Consider the following 26,849-nt stretch of genomic DNA (forward strand, 5'->3'; position numbering starts at 1 on the left):
GAAGCTACGAAAATAAGGCTGCAATTATCCTTTAAAATGCCCCAACTGCAAATGCAGTGCAATTCCACACAAATCACACAGGGTATGGAAAATGTTTCCAGCATGTCAGCGAGCTGTGTTCCAGCATGTCTCATCTATGTCATGGTTGGATCTCGCTTTCTAATCTGTTGATTTTTCGTAGGTTTGCTTTTGTTTTATGCAGTGGCGGTATGTCATTTAAAATGGCACTGCCAAGTGTTCCCTGCCAGAGCCTGTGATTGGATTTCCAAATCCTCATTAGCAGCAGTGCCTTCACTCACTGTGTCACACACACACACACACACACACACACACACACACACACACACAGTTAAATCTGGCCTCTGAAATGACTCATAGCTTTCATTCTTTACACAGGTGTTTGCTTCTTGCCTTCCCTCCTCGGGCTTTTGGGAGAGGGTGAGCACATTCTTGCTTCCTGCTCTGAAGGATTGCGCTAAACCTGCCCACATTCCTTTGCCGTCTTTCCTTTGCTTCATCTCTCTCTGCCTGTCTTCCTCCACTTTTATTTGTCACCATGCAACCCACATGTTTCTTTCACATACCCAGTGCATCGTACCATACACTACATGGTTCCCTCGCTACAGTATCAAGGCTAATGGTTCACATGTTTGTGATCTTGTTCAGCTAAGAGGAATTATTTGTGTTTAGATGAACACTGACAGCCTAATACTCAAAGTCTGTTGCCATTCCATTCACTTAGGTACACGCTGGGTTCATTTTAGTCAATGTATGTTTGAGGAAGGGGGTGATATGGTCATCCTTGGTGGAGGCAGAAGTTGCGGTTGCTTGGAGCAGTTAATGTTAGCAATTTAAGTGTTAATATTCTGTTTTCCAACTCGCAACAACCTCTACAGTTGAGTCAATTACATCTATGCTTGTTGCCACTTTTCTGGGGGGGGGTTTATGCTTTTTTCATGGCAAGATGACTAGCAATGTAGAAACTTCCCCACTGTTAATCCTGCCTGCAGAGCTCTGATAGTTTATTTGTTTCTCCATAGCGATCAAAAGAGACTTATTGAAATTGCTCAACAATTTGAAGGTGTTGTCGAACTGAGCTGGGCTTTGAAGCACGGATGTGTAAAGACAACTGGATACAGCATTAGGTGGGGCCCCATTCATTCCTATGAGTGTTACTTAGCGGTGCATGAAGCCGAAAAAGTTTGACTTGCCATTTATAAAATTATCCAAATCTTCTGCATTGTGGGGCCCATAGACCATGTGAACCAAAGACTTTCATCAGCCAAGCTGGCTTACTCCCGGTTTAGCTCGCCACTAATTCAAATCGGAATAAAATGATTTTATCATGTGGCTAGGCTTGTAGACTTTTGAAATTGTATCAGACCAAATGGATCAAATTCTGACAGTGAAACTAGTCATTTCATGGGGGTTTTGATCCCCCAAAAATGTGTCAGCTGATTTACAAAAATTCCTTTCACAACGTCTATGGTCTAAGTCTATAGGAAAAAGCATTTTTGGGCTCGATGGCATTACAATATGGATCCAGAGGCCGTTACTCTGTGGTTTGGCCACTATGTCACATTTGCCTCAAAGACCAGTGCTAATCTTATGGGGCTGCTTTTAAGCCATTTGGACATGGGAACAGTAACTCCCAGGCCCATATTGTAATGTCACTGGGTCCACAAAGCTCCTTTCTCATAGACTTAGATTATAAAAACCATGTCTGTCAATCATCTGCAAAATTTTTTGAGTTACATCAACTTCTCAGCATGAACACAACATTATGTCCGAAAGGATGTAAAATTGACTAATAACCGAATGCAGTGTTATTTCCCTGTCATTCATGTGAATGAGCCTCAAGCAGAGCGTTGTGAAACAATGTTAAAGCAAATGTTAGTGTGCTTACTCCGTGGGCCCATGGATACAGACAATCCAGGTAATTTTATACATGCAAGTCTAATTTTTTGGCTTAATGCTTCACTGAGCAACCTTCATAGAGCTGAATGAGACCCAGCCTTTAACACTGCATCCAGCTGTCTTTATATTCCATAATTTGACTTCTATGTTTTAGATTCAAACCTGTCATGCCATGTGACCTGCTTACTTTGGCCTCGACATTTTGGCTTTAGAACTGCTTAAGTCTTCCCAAAGCGTAGAGAAAGACATGCTTTACTTTCGAAAAAACAATAATTCAGCTTCCAGGGTCAAGAGAATCAGTTGGCATGCAGAGAATTTCAATCTGTCACGCAAGACCAGAGGAAAATTTAAACCTGATGACAAGATCATTAGAATAGGATGGCTTGAATGAACGGTTTTAGGTGTAATCCCTGAAGAGCGAGGCAATGTGTCCCACCCTGGCAGTTCCGGCTGATAAAAGGGAGATTACAAGGATGATTTACTACAGATTACACCAAACAGCTCCACCAGTGCTTTCACCGATAGTTCACCACTTACACCACTCGCAGAAACTTTTAAGTAGAGTATGAGTATGAGTATGAGTTACAATAAAAGAAACAACCAAAATAACCTCTTTGGTTAATATGATTTTTAAGATTTATTTTACAGTCATTTTTTTCCCCCTGTGCATTTCCTCATAGCAAAACATCCCTAAGCCTCTTAATCTGTAATCCTTTTCATCATCACTTTTTTAATGGTGAAGTGAAATCCAAGCATATCGGAGTCCATATCGGAGAGGAATATAAATTTCAAATGTACTGTATTTGCTCCCATTAGGTAAAAGGAAGCATTGCAGCAACCACTTTTCCTAAAGTCAAATTTAATTTCAATTTAAAATTCCCTGATGAATGTGTCTTTTGAATTTTTTCAGCCTTGCTCCGATGGATTATAGGTGATCCTCATAAGTATCTTTTCTTTGACTTTCCAGGGTTTTTCTTTTTTTTTTTCAAGGAATTGAGATGTAGATAAAGAAGATAAGGTTTTGTCCTTTTATTTCAATAGTTCCTGGAGTAATCCTTTAGAGATGCACTGCAGCTCGATTAACAGTCCTACAAAGTTAAAAAAAAAATTTCAATTTTACTATGTCCCTGTCTAATCTCAGAAGTATCATTAAAAGACTATGGCCCAGAATTACTTGTGGATGCTGCTGTGGATAATCTGGCTGCCGAGAAAAAAAGCACCCAAGTAAATCTGTGCAGGACAAATCTGAAACCCCATCCATCCATCTGCAAAAATTCTCCCGAGCATATGGGTCTGGCGACGTCCCACCTCGCTTTTCCACTCTGCCCTGCCAAGCTAATTCAAGAGTGACTCTCCAGCAGCGATTCTATTTGCAGGCAGAACAAGAGTGCTTCCTTAAATACACCCCCTGTGCTCATTGGTCAAGCTACGGAGGGGGGAAAAAAAAACATTTTTTTCATTAGTCCCCTTTGAAAATGAGATTTAATTTTGACGTGCGAAGAAGCCGACTTTCTAGCTGTGAGTCATGTTGTAGTAGAACGGGGGGAATATGAGACACTAGTCTGTCCTGGAACCTGACAGATTTGTTGAAGGCGAGGCTTGGTTGTAGTGCTTTTAAAAAACACACTGACATCTGGAGAGCCTTAAAACCACTGACATTTACAGCATTAGCTCTCAAGCCTTCAACCAGCATTAAGAGCGTAAAGAGGGAAAGACAGAGAAGACAGTTGGTAGGAGAGAAACAGAGGAAGGAAAAGGAGGGGAAGAAGAGATGGGAGAAGGAGAGAGGGAGTGAGAGGCGGGGGTGGATCTGAGCCACAAACTGCGTTTGACATTTGACCACTGTTTACACGATAATGAACTATCCATACACACATATACTGTATATGTGTTATGCTGAAGGAGTGGAGTTTTACATAAGCCTGTGCATGACTACTGGGCCTCTTTGAATCATGCTTACGTCTCCCATCACCATGGCTACAACCTACAGTAGTGTGGAGGCGCGCTCTACATCTCTCTCCTGCTTTCCCTGGTGAGCCGATCCTACAGTCGTGGGTTAAAGTAAAGTAATGGGTCTTCAGGGTCCAAATCTTCATCCTCCTTTATAAAGCTCAGCAGTGGCTCGTGGCTTTTGACTGATGTGCTGAAAAACAAAAATAGCAACCTCCAAATCACTGTTGCAGTTTAATATCAGCTCCTAATTGCTGCCTTTGCTCGCCTCTGTTCATGTAAAAATAAGACCATTTCATGAGAAAGTGCCTTTTTGCATAATAATGTGTGTTCAAACGGTGTTCCTGCCTTTTTTCTACTCTCTTGTAGACGATCCTTATCCAAAGATGCCGAGAAGCTTTTTGACAGAGACACAGGAGTCCTGGAGGTGCCAATGACAGTGCAAGTAGCCGGCCAGGTTTGTATTATAATAATACACTGCAGTCTGTGTTACAGTAAACCTCCCTGTGATCTTGAAAACACTGTTCTTATCATGCAATACAGGGCTTGTGTCCTACTTTGTAGCTAAAACAGAAGCAGGGCTGCTGAAGGTTGTAACCTATTTTGCTGGTAACAAGCTAAAATTATCTCCCACCCCCAAGGCCCAGTTACTCCATGGGTGCTAATAAGCCAAGCATAAAGGTTATTCCATATTGTTTCACTGAATATTTCTCAAGAAGCTGAAAAAGGCAAAGCAGAGATCTGTGTGTGCTCTTCTTTTTCTCCATGGAGCACACATGTGCTTGCATAAACATGAGTTATGTGTTTGTGTAAAAAGATTTTATTGATGTTCGGGTAAAGCAAAAAACCAAAAAAGTCAAATGAGTTTATGACAACATAGAAAAAAATGTGTTATCAACCACCCAGCCAAATTTTAATTTTAAAAAAATTGCCAAATATATAATATGGGGTTTAAAAATGTGAATAATTGAGCTGAAAAAGCAAAGGAGCTGAAACTACATTATAATTTCTACTAACGTTAAAGCTTGTAGCATTATATTATGCATTAGTATCCTTGGGTTAACCTGTGTGATTAGTGAGTTTGCTACATTCCATAAGCCCTCTCAGCTGATCCAGTCCAGTAAATACATGAATACCGTAAAACTTAAATATTTAAATTATTAGCCAGAGCTATTATATGTGTATATCATTGAATTCAGCAGGCTTATATATGGGACAGGCTTTTAATTCCTTTCACACAAAACTTACTCAGCAAAGGTGGAAATGCAATCAAATAATTTGACCTTTTGAGACCTGGCTTTATTTTATTCAAAAACATGAGAAGATGGTAATGAGCGACAAAAGAGGAAATGACCCAGAGGTTAGCAAGACATCTGAGAAAAGTACAAGAAAATGATCTGAAAATCAGTATTAGCCTCTAATTTACTTTTTGCTGCTAATGAGAAGATCAGCACTTTAATGCCCGGCTCCTCCAGTCCGCGTGTGGAGATATCCTTGAGCAAGATACTGAACCCCAAATTGCTCCTGTTGGCTGTACCGTTGGTGTGTAAATGAGCATCTGACGAGCAGGTGGCACCCTGTATGGTAGCCTGGGCCAGCAGTGTGTGGATGTGTGTGTGAATAGGTGAATGTGACATGAAGTGTAAAAGCACTTTGAGTGGTCTGAAGACTAGAAAGTTGTGATGCAAGTCCATTTGCCATCTTGTGTTTTCGGCACTCTGGAAAGCGTCACATCTTTATGTAATAATGATAATATAATATATGTGATACATTTTTATAGTGCAATGCAACAAACATTGATAAGGAAACTATTTGCAATTCAATGTCAAACAAAAGCTCATTCCTCTCAAGAGGCACTAATACCCTCTCTTCTAGGTCCAACTTGCAGTTGGAAATATGAAAACAGTCAATTCAGGAGCCCTTGAAGTGGAAAATAAATAGCTTACAGCAACTGAATTCCTTCAGCTCGTCAGCAGCAGCCTTTATTAAAAAACACAGAGCAGCTGCTTAGACATTCGTGTTGCATTGATGCCAGTCCTCTTTCTCAGTGAATCTAAATCTGGTCGCTCTCCTTGCCAAATCGTCACCTTCCTCTCCCTCCCCATCCTGCCCCTATTCCCCGTCAAGAGGAGAGGATTGTGGGGGGAGCAGAGTCAAAGACTGGGCCAGGATGCTCCTGTGGAGCACCAAAGCTGTTGCCCCCAGTCCCAGGCCCTGAGCTCCTGGCATGAAACCATGTGCCTACACACACACTGTTGTACGGTCATCAGACGCCACAGCAGCCAGCAAAGCAATGGTGCGGCGACCAATAAACAAGGTCATCTCCTGAGCACCGGCATGATTCAAGAAGACATTATCTATCTGAATGTGTGATGAAGGAGAAGGCTGATGATACTCCATATTTTTATTATTGCCAATAAGTCCTGAAAAAGACCAAAAAACAAACAAATTAATTAATCCTCCAAGGAAATAATGTCTGTGTATCCAAGTACGGATGTAGCCACACTGTCGCCCCGATCACGTTCCTTCATTACCACAGTCAAACAGTCATACTCATCACACTACACTGCAGTAAATACTCACTAGCACAAAATATGTAGTAATTCAGTGCTAAAAATAGTCCCCAAGAAATGCATTGTTTACTCCTGTTTGTGTAGTGTTTGCTAAAATCTACAATGCCCAGCTCATTTAGGGAATTATTTAGCCGTAGAGAAATTGTATATATATATAATATATAAATAATATAAATAATATATATATATAATATTATATATAAATATATAAATAATATTTGTGACAGGTGTATAAACGTTTACTTCCTGTCTGGGGGCCACTGAGGGAGGGAATATTATAGATTTTTGTCGTTTCACGGGCATCTTTAGGATGAGAAAAATAAAGAATAACACCAGCCTTGCATGATTATCTAAAAAAAAAAAAAAAACCATAATAAATCCAAGGGGAATGGCAATGTCACTGATAAATAATAACTTGGGTTGGTGTTAAGATTTTAATTTCTAAAACTCACTCAAAGCTTACACTTAATTTCAGAGTGCACACTTATAGTTATATTTGTGAAATTGCAAAATTAAAAAAGGCTCAGATGAAAGCAACATCAGTCCATGCTAGTACCGCGTAGACCATGTGAGTGGAGAGGTGAGCACTGTTGTTCCTCACTCACAGATTTGTTCCTGCTGCTCACCTCTTGCCTAGAAAAAACCCAAAAGCTGATATTTAATTTTAGTGTGAACACTAGCTGTCATTTGTTGGTGTTACAGGAATAGTACACCTGTATGACTTCTCAGTTTCCTTTTGAAAATCCTTTGTAAAATGTACTGCAGAGCTCACAGCAGCTGATTTTTGACAGAAAATATTGTGTGCTCAGATGCATCCTGGGATGGTCTGGCATGCTTCAAACTCATGATGTGAGCAGAACTGGAGCAAAAGTGACAGAAGGAGAGGGAGATAATAGAGAACCCCAGGAATGATTCCTAAAACCTGAAAATGAATTAGCATCTCAGCACCCCCGGTTCCTGTGTCTCAGAGTCAGGTTTTTTTTATGGGTTTTTGGTTAGAAGCCAGAAATAAAGTCTGTGATTAACACAAGCTGGAGAGACTCATATTTTGTTCTAAGACATAAAATATGTCGGTAAACTTTGAAACCTTTATGTTTCTTTAAAAAGGCGGTTGCTCAGGAGTGACGAAATGACACTACAGAACGTCATGACATTGAGCCACGATGACAGTTGTTTTTCAAGAAGCCACGCGGCTACTCTAGTTTGTTTTTAGCCTAGCAATAGATTTTTACTTCTGGCAATTACATAATACGCTTAAAAAATCCTGAAAGCGATGTTTATTTGGGAAGATTATATTTCTGAATAAAATGTTTAAGTACCATAAATGTTTGAGTTTATTTTCTGCAAGGATCCAAAATCCCATTTAAAAATCCCAAGGGCTTTTTGATGAGGGAAGCAGGGAGATGTTAGCATACAAGCTGGCCTACAGAAAAACGTCATCCCTGGGGCACTCAGTGGCAGAGAGCACTGATAATTGGAGACGGCCTACTTTAGAGTCATTTCTGTATCTGTGTCACGCGGGTTTTACCACTGCTCTGGCCCTTGAGGAGACTAGCAGCAGTCCTGAGTCTACTCATTCCAATGGGAAAAGTCAACATGAGCACATATTATGACTCCATGGTCAGAGAAGTAAATATTGGACAAATTTTTCAAGAGCCCTAAACTTTCTTGACAATTTGACACTAAAATGGCATTTTACAGATCAGGAGAAAAAAAAGTACTTTGTTCAAGATGTCTCTGTTTTAGCAAAACACTGTCAATAGATCTGGCAGCAACTAATGTGATCTTGGAAAGGGTTAATATTAGATATTAAGCTATCAGATAAAAACCTAAAATAAATAAGGACAAACACTAAATTTGTTCTATATATAAATTGTATTTTTGTAATCCATCCACACAGTATTCACTACATTTCAAACCAAGCAGGGGAGAGAATTCCATACAACTGGCGCAGCTTATAATAGGCTATCTTTTGTTATAGAGTATCTTTAATCAGGGTGACACTCCAACTTTTTAAAAAATCCGCTCTGCGCTTCATCCAAAACCCTTGTGCTGGCGCTCCCTGCTCGCTTGCTCCCCACTCTGCTCACATGCTCAGGTGCCATGTTCATGTTGTTGTAGTCTTTGTTCTGTTGTTTTTTTTCCTTCAATCTGCATTTGAAAATGTGTAATTAAAATCGGAAAAGTGATACCAGTGCAGAGCAGTTTTCACAACAGGCACTGGAGCCATTTTTATTACATAAATCAAACCATCCTGATAATATTTAACATTTTTATGATATTAGAATGAAATCAAAAAAATAATCTAGATCAAATGCAGTGTTGTGTCATTGAGACATGTGACATTAGACAATGATGAAAATGGTCCACTCATGGAAAAATAATGTGTAAAGATGCTTCATGTCTGTGTGTTCAGGTGAAGCCGGTCCAATTCATAGTCCAAGCAGTTGTGACCACCTCAGACCTGCAGTTCGACCGGACTGAGGTGGACTTTGGCTTCTGTTCCATTCATCAGTCGGTCAGGAACAGCGTTCGCCTCACCAACCTGTCCCTGCTGCCTCAGGAGTTTGGTTTCGTGGGTGTTCCAGAGGTACCAATACTTCAATGATTTTAGTTTGCGTTAAATGTCGCAGTATTTGTTAAGTACAGTTACTTGGATCCATACAAGCAGAGACTAACCCAGATACTGTTAGTCACTGAAAATAATGTTTGCCTCAGTGCTGTAATTCTAGAGGATGTCAGGTGTGTAGGAGACTTATATTTAGTCATTAAAATAAATAATACTTTCACTGTTGGAAATTCAGCTTCACCCTTCTTTTCACAGATTTCACATTTTTGAGATTTGCTCTTTTCGTTCAACCCTTAAAAAGTTGTATTCCTTAATATTACAGGACTGGTTGATTTGGCAACCCCTGTGGTTACCGTGGCAACAGCACATGCAGTTTAGTTCAACAGCAAACTCATTGAGGAGCTACTTTGGCAGAAATTCAACAAATGCAATGCAACAGTTAGTGGCAACTTAATACAGCTCTGATACGTGTGAAGAGAGTGAATATTAACTCTTTAAAACCTGAGAATATTGTCTTGATTTTCTTGAAACATAGGAGGAAGGCAATGAGCAATGAAAGAATTGACCCAAAAATTAGCAAGAAATTAGTAAAAAGTACAAGAAAATTACTTGAAAATTTGTGTAAAAAAAAAACAAATTTATAATAATAATATAAAATAAATGAATAAATCAAAAAGAAAGAAAATCAAAAAGAAAAAGAAAGGGAAAAAACATACAGGGCAAACAAGACTTGAAAAAGTGCTTCTTTTTTTAAAATCTGCAATATAATTTTAAATATTTAATTATGCTAATTATAAATATGGTCTTTCTTGGATTTTCTTTCTTTTTTTTAACCTAAATATTTTACATAATTTAAAAAATAAATCAAAATCAAAATCTACTACTACTACTACTACTAATACTGTTGCATTTTCTGGATCATTTCTTACCAAGTTGCTCATTGCATTTTTTCCCATGTTTCTGAAAGAAACCAATTTTCTCAGGTTTCGAAGGTTGAAATACTTGTGAAAGGTGTCTGAAAGCAGCACAAGGAAAGTGATGTCGCTCCAGGTTTCAAAGGGTTAGGCAGTGAGGCCATTATCAATGAGGTAAAACTGGGTATGCAATCTAAATCCTGTGCAGGAATGGCAGGCCATACCACTACTAATAAATGCTACTATCTGTATGCTGCCTGCTAATTTTTATTACATTTCTGGTTTGACTTCCGGGTTAATAGCGCTGTTAAAAACCCAGATCTAATTAGTGGAAATAGCACCCTGTGTTTGGCAGGCTGCTCTAGAAAAACGTGTCTCATTTTCCTCCAGCTCTGGCAGTTCTTAGCGCTGCACATTACAGCATAAAACTGTTGATATATTTGCTAAAGTGCATGCGCAAGCAGCATCACAAGCAGCTGATGTAAATCCACAGAAAAAAAAATATTAAATGACTATTGCAGAAAAAATAATAGTCATAAATTCTATCAAAACTAGGGTGTGATTATGTGAAAACTGTAAGGAAATTGTGTGTATAATTGGTGTTGTTTGTGTTTTCTCACGCTGCAGTTTATTGACGTCCAGCCTAATGATGGCTTTGGCACTCTGCTCCCACAAGAGACCCTGGAGATTGATCTGATTTTCAGTGCCAACAAAGCCAAAGAGTACAATTTCCAGCTCACCTGCAAATCAGAAATTAACAGGTTGATATTTAATCACACTTTGTGTGTAAACTGTATGTAATATATGGACTTGTTGATTTCCAAGACCAAAATATCCCTGATTTCAGTAACAGCATTTGATTTAATCTGTGTTTATTACATCCAATTTATTCTCTTGGTCTTTAGAGATTTCCTCTTGTCTTGCCGAGCAGTGGGTGTCTGCCCTGCACTGGAACTCTCCCATTATCTGGTCCGGTTCGGGGCCACAGCAGTAGGTGACCACTCCTGCGTTGTACTTCACCTGATAAACACTCAAACCAACCACAACCAGTCCAAACAGTTCATCCATCCAGGTGTAGCCAGGCTGTTCTCCTTCACCCCACCCAAGGATTCAGACATCAGCATCTGTCCCTCCGCTGGCCGCCTGCTGCCCGGAGAGGTAAAGTAACACACCTCTAATGTTGTATTTATATCGAAGGGGCACTCCACTGATTTCACACATAAAGGTCATAATACTAGTCTTTTTTAACACGTCTCTTGCGGTTCTCACAACTATATGGTAGTGCAGATTGAGTGTCTCTGTAATTAGGACCGTGAGAACCTGCTTAAACGAAGCATGTCTTCAGCACTATTAACTCGACCCCCTCCTCACCGCCCGCTGTCTTCGTAATCCCGTGGAGTTCCTGAGGTTGTGTTTTTCATTTTACGCATGTCAAAAATCTTCATGTAAATATTATCGCAAAACCATAATTAAAGTTGTAGTCTGAGTTGTGTTTATGAACATAACCTTTAATTTTGTAAGGAAACAAACCTGGGACTAGCGAATACATTTTTACTTCTGATGACAAGACATAATGATAATGGAATTAATGAATCTCTAAGGAAAATCATCAGTTCAACACAGCACAGATATACAGGATTTCAGAGAAACAAATGGCCATCACAGCTGCCATCAGCTCACAACAGATGCCTCTGTAGAGTAATGATGCACTCTACTGGAAACCTGATGGAAGTGAATAAGTGCTTTTAAACATGCTTTTAATCTCTGCAGCATCATGACAAAGTATAGATGTTTTGAAAATCATTGTCGTTTATTATTGTCGGTTGCGAAAGCCATTTTCTATTAGTCAGCAGTGGAAGACCTTCCTCAAGGCTCTGCTTATAAAAACAATTAATCATTGCATTTATTTTTTTCCACTGCGTGACAGAGGCCCAGTGGGAGAAATCTAATACATAGTCTGCTATTGGAAAACAGGAGGATTAACATCCTTAGCTTAGTCCACTTGAATTGATGCACGCTAGAGAAACCCTAGAACAGGAGGCAGCCCAAAACTAATTTAAACCTCCAGTTCATAATATGAAGAGGAGGTTGAAATTGAAAGAACACAGGAATCTGAGTGCTGTGCTAAAATTTCTCAAAACTAGTGTCACTGCTTGCTAAACTCCTGACATGTTACCGTCTCTTTTCTCACCCAGAGGTGTCTGGTCCAGGTGACGTTCAGACCCAAACTGTTAGACCAGGACATCAAAGAGGAGGCACTGCGTCTCTTCAGTCGAGCCAAGTTGCTCCGTGAGAAGGAGTCAGAGAGGAAGAGACACGCTGAGCACGAGGTATGACTACACACACCTACTCCAGTCACCTTCTGCTAGTGTGAGAGTTAGTCTGTGCTGCTGCAGAGCCTTTACCAACTCACTGATTTTTATTGCTTCTATTGTCAGAGTGTCTCGCTGGTCTTATTTTTCCCAGTTTTTATGCTTAACTTGTTGCATATATTAACATACTTTTTAGTCTTTCCTTGTAGTAACTCTTTTTTGTGTTTTATATTGCCTGTTTTAGAGTTGATTTTGTATTTTTTGTTCTATCTTTTCCATCTCTAACCTACGCTGCTGCTGCCTGTCTTGGCCAGGACACTCTAAAGAAACAAATTTTTAATCTCAAGAGGATTTTCTGGTCAAATAAAAAAATATAAATAAAAAAGATTAATAAACCTGGTGTTTTTACAGAACGCAGGGTGCTACACTTGTCTAGTATGAAACCATCCATCACCTTTATGTGTTTGTTGTAAGACTGAAAAGGAGCTCCCCATGGAAAACGGTAAAGGAGAGAAGGCACCTGTAATTCCAAAGAACAGCAAGGTAACAGAAGAGCCAAAGACAGAGAAGCAACCAGAATCACCAAATCCTGCCGACATACAGCCAGGGTGGGTTGTCATAACCATAGTCTTTTTTTCTTCATGCTGTTAATCTTGTTTCTTGCTTTCTATCGCAGATAACTCTGGAAACCATGTCCAGTTTGCTGGACTGATGTGCCAGTAAAGCAAACATTCATTAATAAATATTCTATAACCAAATATCAAAGAGTAGTACTGCAAAAAGAGAATAAATGATTCTCAGGGAAACTTCTTTCACTTTCTCCCGGAAAGCCTCTTTATGTCACAAAGTAGGCTAAACCCAATTAATAACTTGGACAGAAGTCTGAGATCCAACAACACTGAAATAAGTTGCACACAAAGCTTTCGCTTGAACATGCCCTCTTCTTCCCCTGCGCAAGGGGATTTCATCAGTATTCCCATTTCTGTTCATTTGCAGTGATCACGCCATCATATATAGTGTTATCTCAACAGAGCTGGAAAACTTTAATGAAAAGGGTTTCACTGTGAGTCATTTCCTTCAAGGTCAGAGCAGTATGAGGAGGCCAAGGCCTCTCTGCTGTACTCCTTCGCCCAGCGCTACACTGAGTACACCGTCCCCTGCTTTGTGTCAGACGGAGACCCTCCAGAGGATGACAGACAGGCCCAGCCAGCATGGAGGTAACACTGAGTCAGCTTCTACTCAGCTTTGTACACACACACACTGCAGGCCTTGCCATGTAAGATTTGTGTTGTGTCCCAAAGTTTGTTGCAATGTTTTCATATAAATGTTTGCCATTTGGAATCTATTATGAACAGATTTTGTGGTCCTAAAACCTGAATGTGAGACAGCTTTATCTAATGAGTGTAGGATTCATCGGCATCTATTGGCAGAAGTGGGATAGATTATTCGTACCAATGTTTTCAATAGTGTATAATTACCATAAACAAAGATTTGGTGTTTTTGTAAGGTCAGAATGAGCTCTTCATATCTACACAGAGAGTGGCTCATCTTCCAGGAGCCTACAATAATGCCCTGAACAGATAAACCAAACACTGGCTCTAGAGTGTCTTTTGCGTTTTACAATACCTGAAGGCCACCGTAGGGTCTTTAGGAACGTTTCAGTTGGTTGCAGACCGTAATCTCACCACTAGATGTCACTAAATTCCGCATCATACTTTCTGCTTTTCTGCACGGGTGCGCTTTGGATTGCATGACGCAAATGTCATCATTCGCCCATGTCTGCAAGGGTCTGCACTGACCCCCATGCAGGCATCTGTTTGCAGCACATTTTTTGTGACCGCGCAGACTGGATGCATAGGGGGTGCACTGACTGTGCATGCTCCAGTTACAAAATATAGTCTTTTGTTCCACACTTCCAAAAAGCTGATGGTTTATCCACCTCTAGCTGGTTTGCCAAGAAGATGAAAAAGAGGAAGATAGCAAAATGAATACATGTTTTAAAGAGAGGTTGTGCATTCCTCTTTAAAGAAATATGTTTTACTTGATGGGAAAACAGCAAACACAGGAGCTTTTCTTGCTGTAGTGAGTTCGCCATAGTCAACATTATGGTACATTACCACCACCCATAGGAGTGAAGTATGGGTTGGGAAATGCATGGTATGCAAAACCAGTGTTGCATTTATACAACCAATTGTTGTATAAATGGAACCGTGTGCTTTCGTTTGACTGGCACAAGTCCACAGCTGTCTGTAGACGTTCAACTCGGAAAGTCCATATAAACCTTAAATCCCTCATACTGCATTTTTAAATCACAGCCTCCTTTTCCAGACCTCCACTGCTTTTTTTCAGTACACATTTTGATTAATGCAGAAAATAACATCTATGATTGATACAAGTAAAATATATATTAACCAAGTCACAATCAACCCACCAAAGAGCAACATTATATTCCACCCATATAGTAAAAACACTACTATGCTCCCTGCTGCTTCGTGTCAATTTGTGTCTGGTGATTTATTTAAATAAGGAACATAATTTTAAAAAACAAATGTCAGCTATTACTTTAAGGCCCTTAGCATTTTATTGATATTATGTTGTAGTCATGTATATTCCAGGATTTAGTATTTGCAGTAAACCTGGTTCTCCCAGTGGCCTGAGGGTGTTGGATTGCCTGCTTTGGTCAACAAGTAATGCAGTCTCAATTTCAATTGGATATTGTGGAGCTATATAGCATTAAGCAGCATGAGCTGTCTTCTTATACTACATTAAATATTTGGGATATATGAGATTATGTTATTTGTTGCTGCATAGCGGAGTTCTGTTTATATCATCTGTTTTTAGCCAGTGGCTCTAAATATTGGAGAAAAAGTTCCCTCTAAGAAAAGATAGACCGCTCTGGTTTAAATCTAAGCAGTTCAAAAGACGTACATAACCAGAGGCTATTCAACTTATGATGAGAAAAAATCTTGTCTGTCTTGTTTGTACTGTTAGCTCGCCAGACTGCTATATGTTCCTCATAGCTTTTGTTTCAGTGACAACAGTGACAACAGAATGAACTCAGATCAACACTGAAAAGACTGTTTGACCAAATGCAAAAGTGTTTCATCCTCAACAATACAGAAATCAACAGCATACTGACTACATGGTTTCCTCTGTGTAGTCCAAATTTTATCCTCTTAAAATGATTATTTTTAGCATCAGCATACAAAATGAGTCAAGCTCTAAAGTCCACATTTTTAAACTACCACCAAGCCTAATATTTTACTTTATACTTGCACGTATCTGTTGGCAAAATGTAACCTAACTCACTCTAACAACATATTTCCACATAAAACCTGCATGGGACCACATATAAATTATTTACATATCCTCATCTGCAATGCTTTTACATTATTTGTCCAAAATTCAGTCTTAAATTTGGCAAAAAAATAAACATGAAAAGGTCTTAAAAAGCATTAAATGTAAGTGCTTGATACCTGCTGACATCCTGATTTGGGTAATGTTCCAAAATTCTCCACTCAAAGCGCTGTGTGTGGGAGCTGTTACACACAGTCCTTACTTCATAGTTTGTAATGTCCAATATGTCCACAGTTCCTTGAACACTCTCTACCTGAAGCTGCAATGTCCTGCTGTACGGCCCCCTCTAGTGGCCTTATCCACCAATGGACACAATATCATAGACTTCCATCAGGTGGCAGTGGGTGAGTTATTTCAAAGTTTACATACTGTAAGAGTTCACTTGTGCACTCAGAGTACATTCCATTTTTTTTAATGTGTCTATTTTGTGTCTTTTTTCCTCAGGAGACCGATTAATCAAGAGGTTTACAATTCAGAACATTTCGAAGGAATCTTTGGATGTATCCTTTCAAAACAAAAGTCAAACAGAGTTTTATAGCTACAGTCATGTTTCATACTGCTGAGTCATGTTTTATAGTGTTGATGCAAATAGCTGATGTCTGTAATTACAAAACCTCACTTGACAGTATCTGTGTCCCATAGACACTTGTTACCAAAAAAAATGTTCAAGTGTTAAACATACTTAATGAAAACTGATGTGCACAGTCAGTAGTCTTAGTCAGAGATTTTTGTGCTGCACTCTACTTTCAGTACTTTGAGTTGCTGTGTTAAATGTATATGTTGATATAATAGCATGTACAAGTATGCTATTATATTAACAGACGTCATACTACCCTGTAGTATACTACAGGGTCATACTACCCTGTAGTATGAGGTCTGCGGTCCCTCTAAGTGTGTATTAAAGGGTCTGTTCACACAAATTACTTTTTTACCAAATTACCTTTTAGAAGTACTCGGCACCATAGATAGTTTGGGTTTAATTTTCCCAGCTTTTAAAAATAAGAAAAATATCTGTGGATGCCACTGCCTATATTTGAGAGTAGACAGTAACAGGGTTCCTGCGGATTCTTAAAAAGTCTCAAATGGCATTGAATTCATTAATCTAAAATAAAGACCTTAACTGGCACTAAAATGTCTTAAGTCAGTCTTTCACAAGTCTCATAAATGCAAAAAGAGTCTTAAAAATACTTAAATCCCACTTGCCTTACGCTGTAAGAACCCGGAGTGAAGAGAAGACGAGATGAGGGGAGAGAGAGATGGGGAATGATGTGCAACAACAGTCTCTGGCCAAAGTCAAACTGAGGAAGTTGTAGTTTATGGTCAACACCTTTAACCCCTGAGCCACAGTTTTTATATGTATGTCTGTTGAAAACATTTCTAAGGAAAGGTGATGTGAAGTGTGCTGTGGTTATACAGATTAACAAGGACATTTCCCTGAGAGATCCATGTTGCTTTTGAGAATTTGACATGAAAATTTTCAACGCTGTGAGCACCATAACTGAAATTTAGTTTCTAAGTGAGAAGGAGGCAGAAATCTCACAGACGGGCTGCCCTGCTGGCCTCCGGGTTTAGGACGTTAACTGTGCAATTGCAACATCCCAGGTTCATGTCTGGCTGGGGGCCCTTGTTATATGTCATTCCCCACCTTGCTTTCTGGCATCTTGCTTTCCTGTCTATTTCTCTTTCCAAGAAAGGGATAAAACGCCCAGAAAAAAGACAAATATCTCAAAACCTGAACAAATAAAATCATCCAATAATGATGGAAGGTTCTGTCAGCAAAACCGTCAAATTAAAACTTTGGACTTCTTAAGATATATGCATACCTATTCATTGTCTTTGTATGAATTTACACCTGTGAGGTTAATTCAAGGAAAATTCATAATCCTCAATGGATTTACCTCATTTTTTATTTTCTAGATATATAGAGATTAGCAGCACACACATCCAAAAGAAGTTAAATACCAGGTGCTGAACAGAATAAAAATAGATACAAAAAATAAAGTCTGCCCTCTAGATGATGCTCCCATGAACACTTATTACCTCCACATATAACGTTTGGGGCCAAAGCCCTTCTTCAGACATGAAAAAAGAAACAGAGCTACACCACAGTAGTAGCCATATGGACAGGTCACCTGACAGGTTATATGAGTCTAAAACCCAAAAATGCCTGCAAATAAACATGTGACATACTTTGTACATGAGATATCAAATACTATACATGAGTGTAATGAGAAATTATTTAATTAAATTAAATAAACGTATTATACAAATGTAAAGAAAATACGAATAAAGCTAATACTCATAATAATGAAATTAAAAGGAAAACTGGTGATACTGGGGAAAAAAGCTGATTTAGTGCTAATAACAATAGCAATGTTAATAATAATAATATGAACAATGATGAAAAAATATTTTAAAAATAGTAATAATGCTAAAATTAATATTATTAATAAATAGTGACATCTCATGGCAACAGATGTACAGATTTTTTTTTATTTTCTGTACATGGCATCTCTTCGAACAAGTTATTTTCATGTCCACAATTAAGTGTAGTGTGTCTTAATTTGAAATTGCCTCTGCTAATTTTATAATGGTATTTATCACTACTTCAAATAATATCTCTAGTAATAGCTCCCTACTACTTTTCTTTGACCATTACAAGTTGAGATCATCAGTGCTGGATGTACTTGGTCCTTTCTCCCTTCTGAATGCGCTCAGAAGCATAAGACCTGGAGAAAAACAAACTCTGGTTTTGGCCTTCAGTCCGTCTCTGGAGAAAAAGGTGGGTTGACAGTGTTGAGTTTACCATGAAGTGCTGGATTTTTGTTCGAGCGTAACCCTTTGAAACCTGGGAAAACTGGCTGTACTGCTTTCAAAAACATGGCAAACAACAACATGCAAAGTGCAACGTAAAAAGAAATTTTAAAAATATCTACAAAACTATATTTATAATTGGCATAATTACATATGTAAAATTATGTGTATTTGAGCACTTTTTTGTAATTTCTTTGTTTTACTCTAATCTTTTTGCTATTTTTCAGGTAATTTTCTCTGAGTTTTTACTAATTTACTGTTTTTTTGGGTAATTTCTTGTTAAAAAAAATATTTTCTAAATCTGATTTCTTGAAATTGGTAGAACACTTATTAATAAGTAGCTCATTGTCTTTTTTTTGCTTTTGTTTTTTTAAGAAAGCAAACCAATTATCTCAGGGTTCAAAGGTTTAAATACTTGTGAAAGGCATCTGAAAGCAGCACAAGACAAGTGATGACGATCCAGGTTTCAAAGGATTAATAAACATATGAGCATGTCATCAGTGTGTCACAGTTATCCCACTAATGAATTACCCATGAGTCTCAAAGTGAAGTTGAATCCACAGTGATTGTCATCCTGAGTTAATCTCCTGGTTTGCCCTCATTAGAATTAATTGTAACTCTCAAATGACATTAAAGATGATGTGTTGACATTATAAATATTGAGCAAGATCTTAGCTGCTGACCGTCTACTGCTCTCCAGTACTGTGAGACTCTGAAGGTGCACTGCCAGAAGATGACCTTGGATGTGACTCTTTGTGGGAAGGGTGTGGTCCCTGCCGTCACCTCGTCCCACCCTGGAGGTCTCCTTGACTTCGGCTGCGTGTTGGAGAAGGAGAGCACCTCACAGGTCTTGAAGGTCAGTCGACAGGGAGCTGATGAGAACAAGATTGAATCTTGTTGGTTTTGAAGATATTTTCTTATTCATTCTTAACAATTTAAAACCTGAGCAAATTACCCTGGCTCCATTTTTAAAACATGGGAACAAGGTGATGACTAACCTAAGAAAAAATGACCCCAAAAATTAGTGAAAAAATAGTAAAAAGTTACAGGAAAATTACCTGAAGATTAGTTTAAAAAATAGAAATGAGAAAAAAAGAAAAGTACACAAAAAACCAACTGAAAAAAAATTGCAACAATTCTGTGGCATAATTTTAAATATATATTATCATGATAATTACTATTTCTGGACATTTTCCGTTTGCTTTTTTTTCTTAAATCTAAATCTACTAATTTCTTGCAGTTGGTGGAACATTTGTCGCAAAGTTGCTCATTGCATTTTCTCCCATGTTTGTGACAAAAATCGCACCAATTTTCTTAGGTTTTGAAGGTTGAAATACTCGTGAAAGATGATTGAAAGGAGCACAAGGAAAGTGATGTCACTCCAGGTTTCAAAGGGTTAAGCAATGAGGTCATTATCTATGAGGTAAAATTTGGTATTCTGTCTGAATCCTGTGCAGGAAGGGCAGGCCCTGCCACTACTAAACCATTTTTTCAGGTTTCAGAGGTTTAAATACTTCCATAAGGGGGTTTGAATGCAGCACAAAAAGCATGATGTTGATCCAGGTTTCAAAGATTTAAAGCACTCAGATCCAGAACTGAATCACTGTTCATGCGCTCTAACTGATTTTTTTATGCTATTGAGGCGTTTCCAACCTGTGAACTGATATAAAGTCCTGTCTTGCCTGCAGCTGCAGAACAGTTCAGCGGTGGACGTGGGTTTCAGGGTGCAGCTGGCCAGCCTCTCTCCCTCGAGGCCTCAGGGTGGAGCTGATCTGGTGCCCTTCCTGCTGGGCAGTTACAGAGACTCTCAGGTCATGCTTACTGTGGGTAAGTAACTTAGAATTCAAGAGCTCTAAATCAAAACAAAAAATGCACAACATGCACTTCAACACCAATATATTTTGAATAAATGAAAGGAGAAACAACCAATGCAAACGCCTCAAGGACCCAGCGTCTCACTGAGAGACTGTGTCTGTGTGCGTTTATAAAGAAATCATTTAGGCAGATGCCTGAATCATTATCAGATCTTTTGAACTCCCAGATATTGATATCTGCTATTGCATTTGCTATAGTACATATTTTGTAAGGTCTTAACTTTTCAGGATTTTAAAGAGTTTATTTAGTTTTGGGAAAAGAAGGAGAATTTTCTCAACACACAAGATTTCATTCTTAAGTTTATCACAAACATTAATAATCTGCAAATCTGGAGATACATGATTTTCACTGGACAGGAGGGGGATGAGAAACTATCACCACAAAAGTAACCAAAGCTGGCAGACAAATATAGTGTAGTAAAAAGTACATTATTTACCTCTGAGATGTAGTGGTACAGAAGTAGAAAGTTACATGAAAAGGAAAATACTTAAAGTGTAACTACCTCAAATTTGCACTTGAGTCATTACTTGTTTATATTCCACCACTAATTACAAGCTGAGTAAACTAAAGATATTGTGTGTAGCTCTTTGTGTTTATGTGACGTGCTATTTGTGTAGTTTTATTTTGCATTGTCTGTCTTGTGTTTTCGTCTTTGTATCACTTTATATCATGTGCTTTATCATTTGTCTTGTGTGTGTGTCTTTTCTTTTCATCTTTTACAACTTTGTATTATCATGTCATTTGTTCTGTGTATTTGTTCTGTTCTGTTCTTTTTTTAAAAAGCAGCACTAGTTGCAGAATAAACAGCAGTAGACATGGAAGTAACGGTATGTTATTTTGTGTCCTGTACAGGAGCTCAAAACTACAGTGGGCTGAGTGTGTTCGGTGTAAGGCCAGGAGGTGGCAGCATTGCTCCAGGACAGAGCCAGGACATCACTGTCACCTTTCACCCTGACCACCCATCTGTCTACTATTCTGACAGACTGACCATTGAGCTCATGAATAAGGTAAGCAGAGCATCACATGGTCCAGACGAAATGCTGCCCCCTAAGTGCATCTTTACTGCACCCTGTGTGTCCTCTGTTTACTCTGGCCTTTATGATGGAACAAGCTTAACCCATGTTTTATATCTATTTCTCAGAGTCAAGTGTGTGCGTTGGATCTGAGGGGTGCAGCTTCTTCACATACCATGTATCTGATTGGAGGAGACATGCTGACAGTGCCCATTGAATCCCCCCTCCCTCTACGGATAACTAGCCATATTCAGCTCACAGGTATCCAGATCTTCATCTCTTCTTAAGTTATCTACCTCTGATACAATGCACCTGATGTAGTAGAAATTTGAAAATGATCCAAGTTCAAGCATGCTCTCAAAAAATGCTTAAGACTCCAACAAGGTAGAGTAAAGATAGATACTGACACTATAAACATGACTAATTTCTTGCGTCTATTTTAAGTAATTTATGTCTGAAAGGGCAGGGTACGTGTTGTAGTAATGTATGCTAATCATCAGATGCTCACAGCCCATGTGCTCATCACCAGCATTCAGATCATATTCACCAGAAAATCCATGTGTGAAAAAATAGACACACCTCCTAGACAAGGTTACTGCAAATTTCACTAAATGAAAGTGTTGTCGGTGCATTAAAATAGCATCAGCAGTTGGATAAGAGCCTGAGCTCTGCTATAGTTATGTCAAATGAACAGTACTCCTTAGAAGAAGATGTTTTGAAAGCATTTCTATTCACACCCAGCAAAATTCCAGTTTGTGCATATTTAAAGAAGAAAGCTAATGGACCATAATGGTGTTTTTGTGTGGGTTTTTTTTTTTTTTTTCTTTTTGCTGTCTTTCTAGGTCAGCCATTGGTTTACACACAGTAGGAGAATCACTAAGCAGCTCTTAAAAGTTGCTTGTATTGTCCAAGCCATCATGCTGAACATTAGGGCAGCATGAATTCTTGTCAATGTCACATAATCATTGTGCCGTAATGCCAATAATCAAGGCGACATATTGCCATTTGAAAATTAAATTTTATGAAAACTGTCATATTATAAAGAGCACACCACCACATGCATAAGAAAGTTTTTATGCAATCAGAACAGTGGGCTCTGTATCTGTGTATCACAGTGTATCACTGTAACATTCAGCATCATAGTAAAACTTTACGAGCAATCTGAGAAAAGGAACTAACATTTGCCTACATCAGTCAAATAAAAGTGCTCCCAGGATTCTTTAGTTAATCAGAATAATAAAATAAAAACGTGTAGACAAGTAAGTTTAAATAATGTCTTTAGGAATTGATACAGTATCACAAAACAATGTTACAATGCTTAAGTGTTTTGATATTTCCTTATACCCCAAACAGCTCTATTGTGTAGAGCACTCTGTAAGCTAAATGCTGACACTAGCATGCAAACATATACTGACAATGCTAACATGCTGATGTTATGTATAAATTGTTAATCGTGTTCACCACTCTAGTGCATGAGCATGTTATCATTTGTAGATTAACAATAAACACAAAGTACAGCTAAGGCTGATGGGAAAGTTATCAGTTTGGCGAGTATCCAAAGAAAAGTATTGGACAAAATTTTGATAATGGCACTAAACTGAAAATCAGGGTGATCAGCATAATCAGTGGGATTCAACATCTGGGGACTGTGAGTATTAGAATTGAATCCAATGTCCGTCCAAAAGTTGCCAGTCAGTCAATTGGGACCAAAGTGGTGGACTGGCCGACTGCCGGACAGATCGACATTATCATTCTCTGGTCTGAAGGATATTTAACCCTTTGAAATCTGGACTGACATTACTTTTCGTGTGCTGCATTCAGACACCTTTCACAAATTTTTAAACCTTTGAGCCTTGAGCAAATTGGTTTGATATCTTTAAAAAACATGAGAAAAGGCAATGAGCAACATGACAAAGTACCTGCAATTTGCAAGAAATTAGCAATCTAGAAAATTATTTTTAATAAGCTATGGGAAAATGTAACAGCTAAACTAAAAATTATGATGTTGCCCTTTTTCCCATGTTTTTCAAAGAAATAAAGCCAATTCTCTCAGGTTTCCGGGGTTAGGTGAAGTGAAAGTAAAAATCTATATGCTCTGTAGTAACTGGGCTAAAACTTGTCTACTACTAACTACTCACATAGTTCTCTGTTTCTGGCAGAGTCAGAGGTGATGGAGAAGTCCACCATCCCGGTGCTGGTGACCCTGCGGACCAGCTACAGCGCAGGAGCCATCAGACCCGCAGTGAGAGAGCTGCAGGTGGGCTGCATCCGCTCCACGCAGCCCTGCGAGAAGGTACTGTGATGTCATCAGATACTGATACTGCCGGAGTTTCAGCAAGTGCACTGTGATGCATCATGAGAGTTAACCTGTTTTAGGTAGGCATTGACATAGAATAATCATACAAACATTGTGAAATTCACAATTATTATACTGTCCATTAATATTTTCATTTTACAGCTATTCTGTAAAAAATGTAAACTCCTGTGTGGTATTGTATTACACTGTCAGTGTGACCAGACTCCTCCTTATGTTTTACGTTTTAAGGACTCTAAATTCAGAAGGTATAAAAAAATAAAATGAAACATTTCAAAATATTGTCATAACATTAGTTTTTATCTCAAGAAAGTAGCATAAAAGTTAATTTTCTTAAAACATGCATGTTGATATGCTGCTGCCTTCATGTTTCCCCCCATTTTTAGCACAAAAAAGTGAACTCTATATTATGAAGTGAAAATTGTCGACGTATAAATGCACAGATGAAAAACCCAATAGATTTACGTACTCCAAAACATGTTTAGAGGTGAAGAAGTGGTGAAAAAGCTCCAGATGTATTGATTTTCTCGTGAATGTCTGGACAGATCATCTTTTCTCTGTTTTTACAGAGTGGTGAGTTTCACTTGGATGGTGTGGCATCTCTGCAGCAGCTTGGCTTCAGCGTGGAGCCCAGTGAAGGGATCGTGAAGCCAGGTCACAAATGCACCATCACTGTCACATGGACTCCCCAAAGAGGATACAAGGTGAGAATGATTATTATCATCAGACTTTAAGGAGGATGCATGAGGAATTTAACAGGAACTAACAGGCCCAAAATAGTAATTTAGCAACCACAGCGGTACTACTAAACCCCAAATCATTCAAATGCAACAGACATATTAAAAACAAAAAAGCCTGCCCATGACCTCTTAAAGCTTTCAACTTCATTTTTGACCCGAGCTAACATGTTTTCATACGGCACGATTTCTAACGTAGCTTCCCTCCAGATTTTGAAAAATGGATAAAACTGAGGATCACTCGCACAGCTGTGACAACCCTTACATTTATCACAACAAAGTCATATTTTGATACATTTGGCACTTCTGTTAAGTCACCCATAAGGCATAACCTTGGTGATTTAGGTACCGTCGTGACCCGACCACTTCCCTATGTGATCCACAGTTTATTGGGTAACAGGTTTATATTCCCGGATTGCACATAGAAAAGATCCTGTTTCTGTCTGACATTTCTGTTGGGATTTTGTTGAAAAATCTGTATTTTACAGCAAATTTGAAATCTCCTATGTTTTTCCTGTGGACCAATTTATTTACTTTTGTACTGATTTCCAAAAAGTACCATGAAAAGCTGCTCGATTACAGGGGCAAGAGTAAACGAGTCACTGTCGCCATCAGGGTTTTAGTATTCTGATGTGTAAAATCTGGTTCAGCTTCTTTCGACCTTTTGCACCCTGAAAAGGATTAAATCCTGGTGGAACCACAGAATCAACACGTCATTTAAATATAGAGAAAGTTCTATTTTAAGGTTATAATATTGACTGATTTCAGCAGTTTTTAAAGCAACACCACATGCAACCTTCAAAATCCTGTGACAAGACTTTTTTTCAACATCACTACTGTACTTGAGGTATTTATAAATGGGATTACCACTGCGTGTGTGTGTGTGTGTGTGTGTGTGTGTGTGTGTGTGTGTGTGTGTGTGTGTGTGTGTTTCAGTCCTATGAGGTGGTGGAGACATGTGTGCCTCTTACCTTGAAGAGGGATGAGACAAATGTTTACAGAGTCACCCTGATGGCTTTGGTGTCCACCACTGCTGACTGACCTCTACAGTACTTGGACGCTGGCCAGTTTGAAATCTGCTCACACACACCACACACTGACACAAAACACAAAGGCGTGTGATATATACTGTCCAGTAATGTGGCCAACATTAACAAATCACTTCATTATTTAATATTTAAATCTTATTATTGAAGGTGGAATTAATTTTTTATCATTAACAAATCTGATTTGAACCATTTATTTCTACACATTATGTCATGTTGTGTTATGCAGCTCATCTATTGAAGCCCCTGACTGTAAAACCTCATTCCACCACCAGAGGTGTGTGTGGTGCCAAGTAAGCAGCTGTGTTATATCACATTCAAATACAATGCTAGTGTTTCATCTTTCACTGAAAACGAATTCAGCTTTCCACTGCCTCTAAAAGTGGCGTCCCTCACTGTTGACTTAATATTTTTGCTGCTAGGTAGTCGTTCTGATTGCTTGTTTACTGTCATACATTCACACCCACTCTCTCATTCCCAGTCCTGGTTTTATTCTAAATGGAATGTTATGTCTTTATAAATTTAAAAAATGGCCACAAACACAAAACATACCACGCTTTTTCAAAACATACTGTATTCTCTCTGAAAAGAGTTATATAAACTTTGGTCAAAGGAGGTATGTGTGGAATATCAAAAGGAGTTCCTGAAATTTGCTTTATGTTTGAAAGATTTGAGGAAAAACGTTTGACTTCGCACTGATCATTTCCTTGGGGTGTTTGTTTTCTGTGGACTGTGGTTTATTTATAAATTCAAATTTGACTTTGTGGTGCAATGACGAAATGTTTTAAAAGACCAAAAGGAAATATTTTGTCAATGGATTTGAAAAGCATTTGCTACTCACACAACAAAATATATCAAAATACTCTGGACTAATGTACAATTTATTAGTATTAGACTCAAATCATGCAACCACTCCACATACATAATTGTATAGTGAAACAATTACAGTGGACATTTAGGAAAACTTGTCTTCAGATTAATTGCTTTAAGTAATAATCCAGTACTGATTACAGTACCTAAAGGCAGTTTTACTCATCTTGATTATTTACAGCATTGCTCAGTCACATCTATATTGTTAAACTCATTTTAAGATGTGTGCTCGCTTGATAAACTCCCAAATCCATGTGAACTTGGCCCCGTGCATGTGAACAGCAGATGTCAGTAATGCCTCAGAACGGACCAATAGGATGTGACCTCTCAGAGATACATGCTGTAAGCATTTATCAGAGATTGTAGGAGATTATGCTAAATCAGATTACTGTACCCCAACCTGCCTATAAAAAGCAAGGTCATTATGAGCTTAGCCTCGTGTAATGTCACTCGTTTTATGAAATGTATGAGATCATATTAGGCAATATTTGTGTTGCCATTTTGCCTCTTTTTCTAATCTGATTTCTCCTCTGATCTCTCGCTAATACTGTGAGATAGTGCTACTTATGTGCCTGGCTCTGGATGTGT

General features: G+C 38.6%; 1 protein-coding gene and 1 long non-coding RNA gene across 3 annotated transcripts in view; one reads left to right on the forward strand and one right to left on the reverse strand.

Annotated features, from left to right (window-relative positions):
• cfap74 (cilia and flagella associated protein 74) overlaps window positions 1-26,150 on the forward strand; it is a 69,765-nt gene extending 43,615 nt beyond the window's left edge. For both annotated transcript variants that reach the window (XM_042492576.2, XM_088082431.1), the window contains exons 23-39: window positions 4,237-4,324; window positions 8,857-9,030; window positions 10,551-10,684; window positions 10,829-11,081; window positions 12,119-12,253; window positions 12,710-12,843; window positions 13,318-13,452; window positions 15,827-15,936; window positions 16,037-16,092; window positions 18,255-18,374; window positions 19,107-19,262; window positions 20,095-20,233; window positions 21,134-21,288; window positions 21,423-21,555; window positions 23,454-23,587; window positions 24,178-24,312; window positions 25,282-26,150. In XM_042492576.2, coding sequence (XP_042348510.2) covers window positions 4,237-4,324; window positions 8,857-9,030; window positions 10,551-10,684; window positions 10,829-11,081; window positions 12,119-12,253; window positions 12,710-12,843; window positions 13,318-13,452; window positions 15,827-15,936; window positions 16,037-16,092; window positions 18,255-18,374; window positions 19,107-19,262; window positions 20,095-20,233; window positions 21,134-21,288; window positions 21,423-21,555; window positions 23,454-23,587; window positions 24,178-24,312; window positions 25,282-25,386 — 2,296 coding nt within the window. In that variant the 3' untranslated portion in view covers window positions 25,387-26,150. The remainder of the gene's footprint in view (window positions 1-4,236; window positions 4,325-8,856; window positions 9,031-10,550; window positions 10,685-10,828; window positions 11,082-12,118; window positions 12,254-12,709; window positions 12,844-13,317; window positions 13,453-15,826; window positions 15,937-16,036; window positions 16,093-18,254; window positions 18,375-19,106; window positions 19,263-20,094; window positions 20,234-21,133; window positions 21,289-21,422; window positions 21,556-23,453; window positions 23,588-24,177; window positions 24,313-25,281) is intronic.
• On the reverse strand, window positions 19,145-24,203 carry LOC148188766 (uncharacterized). Its single transcript, XR_015777551.1, has 3 exons — window positions 24,078-24,203; window positions 23,433-23,661; window positions 19,145-19,278 (listed from the first exon to the last, which is right to left on the reverse strand). It is a non-coding gene; the product is annotated as an uncharacterized LOC148188766 (long non-coding RNA).
• Window positions 26,151-26,849: the final 699 nt, after the last annotated feature.

The sequence above is a fragment of the Plectropomus leopardus genome, chromosome 9 (genome assembly GCF_026936395.1).
Source record: "Plectropomus leopardus strain MGB_pleo_1.0 chromosome 9, ASM2693639v1, whole genome shotgun sequence".
Classification (NCBI taxonomy): Eukaryota; Metazoa; Chordata; class Actinopteri; order Perciformes; family Serranidae; genus Plectropomus; species Plectropomus leopardus.